This window comes from Gobio gobio (assembly GCF_949357685.1).
Source record: "Gobio gobio genome assembly, chromosome: 12".
NCBI lineage: Eukaryota > Metazoa > Chordata > Actinopteri > Cypriniformes > Gobionidae > Gobio > Gobio gobio.
This window is the reverse complement of record NC_137105.1, coordinates 54304017-54317966: the sequence shown is the minus strand read 5'-3', so window position 1 is coordinate 54317966 and position 13950 is coordinate 54304017. Positions and strand designations below refer to the sequence as shown.

Here is a 13950-nt window from a genome sequence, read left to right as displayed (position 1 = left end):
CCAGCGATGCCTTTAGTAAGAACAGTCTTGATCTGCTCTTTCTCCTCACGTCCTGGTTCAGGTGAGGCTGTAAAGATGTCATTGCAGTAGATTGGAGTGTCTTGTGAGTGTTGTGTTCTGGCTGTTTTCTCCATCTTTAAAACCTCATGTTCTTCATTCACTCCTCCTCTCTCTCCCTCTATGATGTAGAGCTGTGTGTAGATCCTGTTCAGGAGGGCTTCATTCTCCTGGAGTTTCAGTCCCTCAAATAATCTCTCATACTTGTTCTTCATGCTGGTTTTGTGTCGGTCTTTTACTCTCTGGAGCTCATCATTCATTGGTTGAGGAGAATCTCCAGTCGGATCATCTCTATCCACTCTGATCAAACAATGACAAAGAACAGGTTTAAAATATGTAAAATAAAGGATTTAAATATATAAATAAAATTCTAATTCAAAATTAAAATCAATATAGATCAATCTTGTATTTTCTGTGTAATTAATGCATTCATGTCAGTTTCATTTTAACACTTTTCACAATGCACATTGATCCAGAGCAGCTTCACAGAAAACAGAGAAGTAGAAAAACACAGAGAAAAGGAAAGCGTGTCTTTCAATCCTCCAGCGAGCAGCTCAAGGTGACAGAGACCAGGAACAAACTCACTAAGAGCTTTAAGAGATGATGAAGAAACCCAAACCTCATCCTCAATCTGACACCAGAGATTCTGTCAGACAATAAGTGTCTTATATCTGGACATTGGGGTCAAAGTTCATCCCTGAATGTTTGTCCACAGATTTGAGGTGAAATCAGAAATAAAAACTGAACTCATCTCTCTGTGTGTTCAGTGTGTTTCTAAGTCTCATATTAAATGTCATCTCTAAGTTACACTAGAGCAGTTAAAGGGATAAAGGGTACGGCTGTACGATTAATCGAAAAATAACCGAAACCGACATTCAGAACCTCTAACCGACGGATTTTTCCCATGTCGGTTATTTCGGTTTTCACGTGACTCCGCCCCGTCAGTCACATCAAGTGCAGTTTGCCGGCACACAGAGATGAAGGAGCGGTTATCTGTGTTTATAGATGCCCAGAATCACTATAGTAACTTCATGTTTTACACAGTTTATATACAGGTCAGTTAATTGCTGTTCTTATAGCCTATGCGCTGACACACACACACACACACCCACAGAGACGGTGAGCGCAAACCCCGAAGCCAGATCGCTTTCACCTTCATGCTCATAAAGTTTGTCAAGTACATGCGTTTAAAGGCTTGCCAGTTTCAACATTTAAAGCGATTGTGCACTATTCAAAAACAACAATACGGAAAACTTCTCCGTTCAGTGCTCAGCTTTTTTCTGTGACACAGAGAGCCGAGCCGTGTCGCGTCTCTGACAACACAAGCCCTGAAGGCAGATCTTTCACCTAAGTCCTCACAAAGCTTGTCATTTGTATGTGGTTTAAGCCCTGCCAGTTTGAACAGTAAAGCGAGTTTCGACCATCAGATGTGTGTTATGTTGAACTAATGCCTGATATATTGTGACAAACGAACAGTCATACAGAAGCTCGCACATCACGTGAAGATCGCGCGAAGAAACGCAGTGTCAACGCTGTCCTGTGACTAAAGTCACTAATGTAGCTTAGAAACTCAACCGTAGGCATATATTTGAATACCTTTGAAGTAAGTACAAACCACAGCTTCATAATGAATAGGGACGGTATGAGTAATTCACACAAACAATCACTCTCTCATTAATGCATTCAGATAAATGTAATGTAGGCCTTCTGTGCTAATTTATTTGTATCTAATGTACAAGAAGCAGAAATCTGCCCCATAGACAATAACTGCTAAAAGAGAACCGTTTCCTTCAAGTATTTTAAAGGTCCTGTTCTTCGTGATCCCATTTTTCAAACTTTAGTTAGTGTGTAATGTTGCTGTTAGAGCATAAATAATACCTGTAAAATTATAAAGCTCAAAGTTCAATGCCAAGCGAGATATTTTATTTAACAGAAGTTCCCTTTCAAATCCTACAGCGAACGGCCGGTTTGGACTACATCCTGGTATTTCCTGCTTTAATGACGTCAGTAGAGCAGTTTGTCGACTAACCTCCGCCCACAAGAATACGCGAAAAAGGGGGCGTGGTCTTGTTGCTCCCTCGTGGAGAAGAGGGAGTGTTGCGTTCGGTTCGGTTCGGTTGCGTTTGTCGCCATCAGACGCTGTTATTTTCATCCCGGAGTCAAATCACCTTTGTTTGGCCTTCAGGGGCTGTAGTTTGAGCGCGTTCATCTCCCTGTTATGGTAAGAGGCGTGACCTTTCCGAGAAACGTGCCCTAAGCTGCTGTCCAATCACAACACGGGAACCGCTGGCACAATCAGAACTCGTTACGTGTTTCTGAAGGAGGGACTTCATAGAACAGGGAAATCTTTCAAGCCGTTTTGAGGACAGTGAAAACAGCGGTATACAGATAAGTAAATAGTGTGAAAAATACTGTGTTTTTTTACACATGAAACATGAACACGTTATATTACACACTGTAAACACAATCAAAGCTTCAAAAAAAACACGAAAAACGGGACCTTTAAAATCACAAAGAAATGCACTTTTTCATTAGAAAAAAAAAAATCCACCTTTAATAGTAGAAAATATTTACAGTACAAACCTTATCAGTGAACTTACTCAAAAACCTTATGAGGGCAAAAAAAGCAACAAAAAAAGCTAAATAATCGTTCATTAATCGTAATCGAGGTCAAATGTTCAAGGTTGAGGTTTTTATTTTTGGTCAAATCGTTACAGCCCTAATAAAGGGACCCGTTAAATTCACCCAAACATGAGAATCCAGTCATTATTTACTCAACCTGATGTTGTTCTAATGGCTTATGATCTTCTTTATTTTTCAGGCCACAAAAGGAGAAATGTTGATAAATGTCCTGCTCGTGTTCGTCTGTATAATGGCAGTAAATACTGACCGGCTTCAAGCTTTAGAAAAAGATTCACAGAATGATCCCATCAGACTCGAGCTCTATAATCAAAGTGTTCTGAGGGGATACAAAAATATATATATATATTATTTATCTAAAGTCCTGACCTTGTTTGTTGGTCTGCTGTGAGGCAGGAAAAGCATGAATTAAGACACAAACACACGTCTAAAACCCTTAAAGTGTGAGTTCTTTCTTCTCTGAGGTGAAGATCTCCAGAACGGCTGTCAGATGACAGTCCATAAACACCAGAACTCCACAGAGATATTCACCTCAGAGATCAGCATTCTGGGAAACTTCTGCATCTTTTGTGTAAATCTTGAAGCTGGTCACTATTCACTGTCATTATATCTTTATTATATTTATCATTATAAAGGAGCATCAGCATCTTTACATTTCACCTTTTGTGGTCAGAAAAAGAAAGAAGGTCATCCGTCATTAAAACAATAGTGAGAATAACAGGAGTCAATAATGCCTGAATATTCCCTTTATATCACTGACTACATGTTTACACTCACCTGGGGTCAGAGGTCACTGCTTCACTGAATACAGGAGGATGATGCATGGATCCGTCACTCCTCACAGACACACAGCTGGGGTCAGAGGTCACTGCTTCACTGAATACAGGAGGATGATGCATGGATCCGTCACTCCTCACAGACACACAGCTGGGGTCAGAGGTCACGGCTTCACTGAATACAGGAGGATGGTGCATGGATCCGTCACTCCTCACAGACACACAGCTGGGGTCAGAGGTCACTGCTTCACTGAATACAGGAGGATGATGCATGGATCCGTCACTCCTCATAGACACACAGCTGGGGTCAGAGGTCACACAGCTGGGTTCTGCAGATGAAGATCTCTCACTGCTCCCTCTGTTCTCCATAATGACAAACTGACTTCAGACCTGCACACAGAGAACAAATCATACATGACAAAATAAAAAAAATGCAGAGAATTGAACATTCAGGTAATTGCGATGAGATGATAGTAAATAATTCCCTCTACACTTCAACCTCAGTCTGAATGTTTTAGGCAAACAATGTGTGTGATGTGTCAGGAAAACATGGCTCCTGTTCTCTAAACACACACATAAAATCACCCCCCCCCCCCCCCCCCCCACACACACACACACCTATACAACTCGCAAAATTAACACTTCATTCAAAACTATTTTTACTTTTCTAAAACTGGTGCTTTTGTGTAGTAACTCTACACACAAACATCAAATCGGTTTGGTTCTGTTTGCTGTGGGTCAGGGTTCATGGCGGGCACCAGCAATAATAACACAAGATTCACTTTTAACTTAATAACAACAGCAATAATTTAACTTTATACATTGGCTTCACATTTCTTTAAAGCAGTTAGCATACCTGAGTAAACTCAAATGAAATAAATTTCTGCTCTGTAGACTAGTCAGAAATAATCTACTAATTTTACCATTTACCATACTGATTTCTAAAAGCACATTTATTTCATAAAAATTGATGACACACACAAGTAATGTCTCACTGTAGCCGACTTAACAAACACAAGACGAGCGCTCATAGACGAGAAAGTGTCTCTCAGTTTGACACTCGCAAAGCGCAGCAACAGCACACATAAGCACGGCCACGCGTCTCACAGCGCGTGAATATTCACACTAAATTATATCAAAATGACTGTCTTGTTGAGTATCATCGTAAACATAGTCGGTTAGGTCTTTTAAATGAAAGTTTTTGCCAAATTTGCCAGTCACCGCCAGCATTTGTGGTCATTTTCACAAGTTTTAATGGTCCACAGAACATGCAATATATCAAAAGAAAGAACTGACCCACTGTTTTATTCCAGCTTCATATATTTTTTTTAATCAACACTTGAATGTTGCAAGTTTCATGAAAAAGCAACATTTTGAGCATAAAGCTGAAAAAAAATCACGTTTTTGTAAAAGACTAAAGTTACGTCCGAACGATGAACAAAACACAGATGTTGTAGATCGAGTCCATCAACACCCCAAAGCTTCCTATAACTCGTCCTGGGGCGACATTTCATTCAATAACATCAGGCAGTTGTTATTTATATGCTGTTTAGTGGTGATGATCGCGTTATTTTACATATGCATCTGCTTACACATGATATCGCACGTTGCTTCTGCGGCAGTGTTGTGTGTTTTGATCAGGAGATTCTGTTCTCGTGCAGGAGATGCACTACAGCGCCCCCTACCGTATAACAGTGAACACATGATAAATATTGAGATAACAAAAGACAACAAAAAAAAATCACTCACTGCTCTTGACTGAATAACTTTTAATTAGGGGTGCACGATATTCACAAAAATGTGATATTGCGATATCGATAATGAATATTGCGATATCGATATTAATTTCAATATTTTTAAGCCTATGTAAAATTACAAAAGTTACAGAAAACGCATCAAAATAGATTAATAACAAATAAAACAAATTCTTACAACACAAGGTTTAAAGGTTTTCAACTGACAGTCATATTGGACTGGTACAACATTAATAAATAAATAATAATCATATCTGGTTGTACAGTAGGGATGCAACAATACAGTTAGTCCACGGTTCAATACATACCTCGGTTTTTAACCACGTTTTTGGTTCGTTTCTGATGGCTTGTCACATCAGTTTTTTTCTATTCTATTCTTAGCCGACAGGAACTGAAAGAGTTATTATTATTTTTATTATAATTTTTTGTTTTTATTGCAATACTCTTTTTGAATTTTACTTAAAAGACTTGGAAAAACCTTACTTAAAACTTTACTTTAAAAAAACCTTGTATACACTCCTAGTGTATAGTATAATATAAAATAAATATATATAAAGATTTACAGTGGCAGCTCAGAGCAGTACAGCATGAAAGTGTATGAATAAATGTAAAATTAAAGAGAGAGTTCACTCAAAAATGAAAATTCTGTCATCAATTACTGGCGCTCAAGTTGTTTTAAACCTGAATAAAGTTCTTTCTTCGGTTGGACATAAAATATATTTTAAAGAATGTTGGAAACCAACAGTTGCTGGTCCCCATTGTAGGAAATAATAATATGAATGTCAATGGCTACCATCAGCTGTCTGTGTTCAACAGAAGAAATTAATACAGGTTTGAACAACATTAGATGAGTAAATAATGACATTGTTTTAGAGGTGAACTGTCCCTTTAAGGACTAGCGTTAGCATGTTCACTAAAGGCTGCGCTTCTGTCAATGTAAGACCTCTACACATCTAATACACAGACACGCGATTTTACTTTCACTATAGACTTAACTGACTGTGTTTATGTTAACCATGTGTGTATTTGACAGTATTAGCGCAATAAGACTACTTAGTCCAGTAATCACGTGTTTGACAGGCTTTTAGTGCGCGAGCTCAGCGCATGTTAAAACAGTGCATGAGCACGCGAATGAAATGTTTAACCGGTAACGTAATGCTTTTAAACGCATTCAAATAATGAACTTTCGTGATTGTGAATAACTCTAGTGTTCCGTGAGTATAACTCTCTGACACCAGCATTGCAAGCGTGGCTAAACACCCCTAACCTGTGCATAGTGGTCGGATATCTGCTCATATCAGCGCGTAGACTGAAAGGCACACTCAAACAGAGCCGAAATAAACTGAGAGAAATATTTAAAACGGAGAGAAATAAAAATAGGCTTGTGGTGGTTCTTAACTATTTCATCTTCTCCCTGAGCAACACTCATTTTCTTACTTTTGTGTTCTTTCTTTTGCTCCACTTGCTCCCTTCGCTCTCTCTTTAGGTCCTTTCTTTTCTTTGTCTTCGTTTTGTTGTGCGCTGGTGTGTGCGTCGAGCCGGCCCGACAAGTGTGTGTGTGTGTGTGTGTGTGTGTGTGTGTGTGTGTGTGTGTGTGTGTAGAGGGAGGGAGGGAGGGAGAAGTGAGAGAGTGGCGGTTAGCTTTGGAGCGAGTAGGAGGGACCCGGTTAAAAAAAAAAAAATAGATCCGATAAAGAATGTATATACTGTACAGTGAAACGCATCTCATTTTGTCATAAACGAAATATCGCATAATTATCGCGAGACTTACGATATAATATCGGGCAACGTGATATCGCGATAACGATATTAAATCGATATATCGTGCACCCCTAGTTATAATAAGGGTTCATCTGTATTTTTATGCAGTGACATATAATTTTATGCAGACTATGCAGTGATATTTTACATTTGATTACTATTTTTGTACCTGACAATCTAGTTTAGACCTACATGAAAATAACTGTTTATTTCATTTGTATATGTTTGTTCTGCTGTATTTATTTGTGCTTTTGCTCATAATTTGATTATTTGTTCTTATTTTATTACTGACTGTCTTTAACAATATAAAAAAATTATATGAGTTAGGATATTAGTTTTTAGAGTCATAACCTTATTTATTAAGCTTACATGGCTCAAAAACAATACTAGGCCTATTTTATTTTATTTATCTTTTTTTTGTGGTGGGGCCAGTGAAAAATCTGGCAGGGGAAGTAAAAATTTGAACCCCTGAAAAGAATCCTTAGCATTGAGCCCTGAAATATATCCCCACTCCAAAAAAACGGATTTGCGTGTAGTAACTTTAGTGGTAAAAATGTAAAAATGCAATGGAGAAGGTGACGAACCTAAACAGGCAAAAATTAGGGGATTTTTTTCTTAAAAGCAACAAAATCCAGAGAAACAACTCAAGCAAAGCCAACCTCTTTAGTGTTGTAAATAGTTGTGATGTATAAATAAATGTTGTTTATATTTATTTACCAAATTAATTAATTTATTGTCTATGGCAACACCACGTATCCGTAACACTCCCGCTCCGCGACACTAGTAGTTTCTGTCGAGCCGACATTCTCAGCCCTAAAGCGAACTCAAACCTATGCCAGAAATAAGACTGGACAGACTGGACTTCAGCATTAGCCTCATGGCGATAGAGAAGGACAGAAACACACAGATGACCTGAACAACAGAGTAACTGAAGTCTTCTAGAGGAGAGAGAGGAGGATGGACTCTGTGCTCCGTCAGTAGTTCTGGTGAGGAGCCTATAATGCATTTCATTTACATTTGTGTACAGTCAACCCTGACTAATCCGGACACGGTTTTACCGTGATGAATATAACTGAATTTTTTCTTATACATTTATGATCAATCTTTGAACCTCACCTGAAAGAAATTTGTCATACTTTTGAAAAAGAGTTGGTAAGATTTTTCAAGAACCGTTTATGCTTTTGCATTTTCTTTTCTTGGTGTGTGTAATATTGATGGTCTCTGTGTAATATTGATGGTTTCTGTGTAATATTGAGGGTTTCTGTGTAATATTGAGGGTTTCTGTGTAATATTGATGGTCTCTGTGTAATAATTAGGATTTCTCCTTTCCTATTTCATTTAAATGTTCACATTTCCCTCTTTGTGTATTTCAGACTGTAAAGAATCTGCAGATGAATCTGAACTAAAGCAGAAACACTAGAGCTGATCTCATTATAATCTCTGTCAGGGGCAGAAACTGCTTACACTGGTTTAACAAGTCAGACCAGTTTTTTCTTCAAGACGGCTCATAACATTTAAGTTTGTCTCATAAAAAGGTGGATTGTCCTCATATGAATCCGAGAAGTAAGAAGTGATAGTTGATCTAGTTATTAAAACACAGTCTTCATTGAGCGGCTCTGTTTATAAACTCACTTTACGACACAACTCCCTAAAATGGCCGTTAGACTGTAGATTGAGTTTAATATGATCACACACAGAAAACACTGGACAATAATATGACATGATATCAGAAGCTGATGAATGAACTTACCGTAATGTGATATTTATGACCGTTTTTAAGTCCTGGAAATGTGACTTTACATCTCGTCAGAATCGAGTCTTTACTTTCGGTTTGGACTCTCAGGTGTTTCCTCAGAACGCGCATGCGCAGGAGGCCTCAGGTGTCAACAACACATAAACCCCGCCCCTCTCTCTTCTTCTGCTCTTAGTGTTCAGTCGCTCGTTAAATGTGTTTAGCGCCTCCTCCTGTACTGGAGATGTCATTCATTATTTATATTCACTGCACTTCCAGTTTAGTTATCATTTGTTTCACTGTAATTCTTTATAAATTAATGTTTTTTTCATTAATATACACTCCACATTTCTTTACATTTCCCTCACAATTATCTGTGTTTGTTTTATTAATGAAAAATAGTGTATTACAGTCTCTGATGTCTTTTGTTTCTATTTATGAATGTTTATCTATATTGAATTTAATTTCTCCAAGAGGAATCTCTATTCTGTCGTTCATTTGATGGTGTTTGGTATTAACATCTGAATGTTTAGTGATTTTAAGTCACATCTGCTAAATGAATGAATGAATTAAAGCCCTCTGTCCTTTTCCTCCATGTTAGGATTCTTGTGTTTGTTCACATTGCTGAGAGAAATCAATAACATGAACACAATATCATTTCTTTATCGCAGGTCAACAACAAACTGAACTGAACACGAGCCGAGAACTAGTGATGGAGAAACGGAGCTTTTCCAAACTCCGAATCAACTGAACCGATTCATTGACTAAATGATTCACTCTTGTGAAGCGCTCGAGACACGCTGGCGACCCCTGCTGGTCAAAACTGTGACACTGCAATGAGAACTCAGACCAAACATGTGTGATGAGACTCTTTATAACACAATTACATTAAATATAATCCACCATTAAATATGAAGTGTCTGGTTAATTTGTGTTATTTTATTCATTTGTAGAGCTTGTTGTGAGTGTTTTATAGGCAGGCCTTGGACAAAATTCACTTTCCCTCATGTTTTATTATGCATGTATACTGAAATTCATTAAAACTGAACCGACATGACAAAACTGATCCGATCTGTTAAACCCATGTGTGATGAGACTCTTTATAAAACAACTGCACGTTTTCATGAAAGTGCAATTTATTACATGTGATCTACCGTCTGTATAATTTGTGCTTGTGTTTGTGTGTTTTAGGGCTTGTAAGCGATTCACTTTCAATATTTCTATGAGAACCCATGATCCAGTGTCTTTCGAAGTTTTGAAAATCTACCACAGTTGCTTGTGGAAATTGCACCAAAGCTATTAAAAACCCAAGTGAGCTGATATTTGCCCTTAACCCTTGAACCCATAACATGTCTCATGACTGTTGTGTTTGCTCCAGGGTGTGTTTTATTGACATGGGATTGATCAGAAACCCAGTAAACACTGAGACATTTTCTGAAGCCCAGATCCACTTGTGCTTTGTGAGTAGCATATAGACTCGATCCCCTTTCTCCAGCTGCAGCGTTAAGCCGTTTCCTCCGTTCTCTGGAGGAGAAGCTTCACTCTTGTGATGAACTGCTGTTGCTTATTGCTTTCCATTCCTCATCAAGACCAGCCTTGTTCATGTGTAACTCCACAATGGTAGAAGAAACTGAAATAGTGAACTCCTCGTAGCGCTGCTGTGAATATCCCTGTTAAAGCGTGACACAGATCTCCATGGAACAGCTGGACATGCATTATACACGTGTGTTGATATTGTTTTCAGCGCTGTGGATGAACAATACCTGTGGCCTGGTTGTAGGCATCACCAACCAGAGGTGTCAAGTAATGAAGTACAAATACTTCGTTACCTTACTTAAGTAGAAATTTTGAGTATCTATACTTTACTGGAGTAATTATTTTTCAGCCTACTTTTTACTTCTACTCCTTACATTTTCAAGCAATTATCTGTACTTTCTACTCCTTACATTTTAAAAATAGCCTCGTTACTCCTATTCCATTTCGGCATGTTTTCATTCCATCTTGTCATAAAAAACAACTATCCAGATAAATCGTGCGATCCGGATGGAGTGAATTTGATTGTGGTTGGATGAGAAGGATAAACTCAAACCATTCCGACACCCTATTGGGTTGTACGCAATCAATCACGCCTGCACCTGCACAAATCACACACCATGAGCCAGATAGGGCGGGTTCTCACCGACGAGCACTTTCAGCCAATCAGCGATCAGCAGGCAGACGAGCTCATTCATGACTTTAGCCGGGTTTTTAGCGCGATAACTCGTAGCTGTATATTCCAGTGATCGCTATGCCAGTGGCATAAATACACAGTAAGTTGTATCTACAGTAAAGAGTGGGAGAGTGACTCAACTCTCAAACGTGAATTACGCCTGTGACTCGAAGACTCTTTATAAAAATAACCGTGACTCCTGTCCATCATCATATACACACTTAGGACATCTGACTGCAACTAGCAACCCCTACAGCTGCTGGAAGATGTTAAAATCAACGATTAATCCGTTCTGACTGTGCTAAGTGCATGTGCCATGTACTTCACAAAAGACATACTGTAGTTTTGTCAAAGCAAAGTGCAACACAAAGGTAAGCACATTGTTGTTATTTATTTGTTGACGGATTATTGTTCAGTATCAATGAATTACGCATTTTGGCAGTGGTGTGTGCATTAACGCGTGAAATGCCTGTTTATTACATTGCTTCTATATATATTCTATATTGCTTCAATCTCTATATTGGGCACTTTTTGCACGTAAATTGGCTTCTTATTGTTGACATTGAAAATTATGTATGTGTTTTTCTGAGGTATTGCCGTTTTGACAATTTCTACCTGGACATAGGCTATAGTCATATTTGATCCATTTTACTCAGATTTTTTTTTTTTTTTTTAATCATCAATGTTATGTTTTAAGGAGATAAAATGGTAACTTACTTATCAACATTGATTGGTATGGCAATAAAATAATATCATATTATTTTGGCAGTTAAAGTTTTGGGTTTTTTTCTTGGAGTGACTAGTTGCCTATAAGTATTGTAAAGGTGCAAAAAGTCAAAATTGTTATCAATAACCAGGCATGTTATCAATAACCATTTTTTTTTAAAATATAAATGTACATTTGGTGAGGTTTTTGGGCTGGAAATCGTCTACCAAATCTGACCACACTAATCACACATTCAAAAAATGGTTATTGATAACATGCCTCTGATTTTTGACTTTTTGCACCTTTACAATATTTATAGGCAACTAGTCATCAAATCTTCCGCTCCATGAAACACGTTAATGCTCAGTAGTATATGGTTCTTTAATGTATTTGCATTGTCCTAAAATGCGTTCATTTTCAATGGGAATATATACGGCTGAAATGCGTAGCCACGTGCATCTAAAAATGTTCAACATTAACTTTTTAATATAACATTATAGTCATTATGGCCTTTAGAAAAATGTTTTTTTGAGGAGGTGGGGTATGCACTGTGGCGCGGCCTAATCTTTTGTCCTTAAAGGGATACTTCACCCAACAATGAAAATTCTGTCATCTTTTACTCACCCTCAAGTTGTTCCAAACCTGTATGAGTTTCTTTGTTCAGATTGAAGAATGTTTGTAACCAAGCAGATAGAGCAACCGTTGACTGCCATAGTAGGGGAAAATGCTATGGCAGTCAATGGATGCATATAATCTGCTTGGTTACAAACATTCTTCAATCTGAACAAAGAAACTCATACAGGTTTGGAACAACTTGAGGGTGAGTAAAAGATGACAGAATTTTCATTTTTGGGTGAACTACCCCTTTAATGGCATTTTTTCCCCTTACATTACTTTTACTTTTATACTTTAAGTAGTTTTGAAACCAGTACTTTTACACTTTTACTTGAGTAATAAGCTTGAGTTGATACTTCAACTTCTACAGAAGTCTTTTTAAACCCCAGTATCTATACTTCTACTTGAGTACTGAATGTGAATACTTTTGACACCTCTGTCACCAACATTAGTGTAGACATTCTTGTAAACCAGTGTCGTATCTTTGTCAACTGGTCCAAAGAAACCCTTGGATCCTAATGAAGCTGAAAACACCAGCTTTGGCTTGTCTGAAGAGAACATACGCCTTCTTAAAATGAGGACAATCGGCTCAGTAGCAATGCAAACAAATGATATCGGCCTAGAACACTTTTTCAAACACATTTCTGTACAAAACAAAGATTATTGGAGCGTTTTATAGGGGAAAAAACTAAACACTATTTCAGTCTGTCTACTTCAAAACTCCATATTTAATTCAATGGGATTCATGACATTTCTTTGTCATTATTTTTGAAAACTGTAAATCCTCCAGCAATAGTTTTTCCCCAATAGATATTCTAGAACACAGGTCTTCAAACACATCAGTCTCACCTCGGCTTTCCTTCTTGAGTTCCTCAATCTGAGCTTCACTGTCAGCCAGTCTGAGCTCCAGAGCTTTGAGTCGCGTCTCCATTCCTCCAAGATCCTTCAGTAGTTCTGCACATATTCCCAGAGGACAAGTACGCGGGTCGTTTTCATCTTTAGTGCTCAATTCAGAGGCCACCAGTTCAGATATAAGACATTTGCACAGAAGCAGAAGAACTGCTGTTGTTAAGCTCATTCTTAATGCTAAAGTGTGTTAGAGATGTGTGTGCTGTATTCATCAGAATGCCACAAATCTGACGCTTTTATACCGTCATCTGCAATAATTCACATGTGATGGACAATTTAGCCAATGCCAGGCAAACACAGCATATGACTGATTCTCACAAACACTGCTGCTCTACATTTGTGCTTCATGTTTCACAAATGGATGCAATATTGACAGACTAAAGCTGTGGATGTTTTCTTTGGCAGCTTCATCTGTAAAAACACTGAACTCTGGACGTTCACTAATGCTCACAAATCTGTGTTTTAGAACAGCACTTGTGATATGGATGAACACATCTATATTATTATCATGTAAAGCTGTTGATTTGTAATGTTTTTAGAATATCATGTGTAATATTATAGCCAGTAAAAGTGGGGATTATGAACAGAACAAATCTCTGGAAATCCCCTTTGAATCAAACCTTTGACTTGTGCACTATGGGATGGCAGAAACTGTAAAGTGCTTGATGTCCCACTGACACCTGTTGTCTTGATCATGCTCATGTGTTTGATGATAGTCATTAGTTTGGTCTTTATAGCTCTCGTGTTCCCATTGGTCTGTGTTTAGCTTTGCCCGTGTAAGCACTGTTCCG

General features: G+C 38.1%; 1 protein-coding gene across 2 annotated transcripts in view; it reads right to left on the bottom strand.

Moving 5' to 3' along the window:
- Positions 1-13950, bottom strand: part of LOC307135121 (NLR family CARD domain-containing protein 3-like) — a gene marked incomplete at its 3' end in the record, with an annotated part of 233210 nt that overhangs the window by 44656 nt on the left and 174604 nt on the right. Inside the window, exons 1-3 of one of the 2 annotated variants that reach the window (XM_079831314.1) lie at positions 8739-8848; positions 3475-3863; positions 1-357 (exon numbers count right to left, since the gene is read on the bottom strand). The exon at positions 1-357 is cut by the window's left edge and continues 1536 nt beyond it. The exons of the other annotated variant lie outside the window; for it this stretch is intronic. Coding sequence (XP_079687440.1) covers positions 1-357; positions 3475-3842 — 725 coding nt within the window. The 5' untranslated portion in view covers positions 3843-3863; positions 8739-8848. Of the gene's footprint in view, positions 358-3474; positions 3864-8738; positions 8849-13950 lie in introns of those variants that run through there. 2 annotated transcript variants of the gene reach the window in all.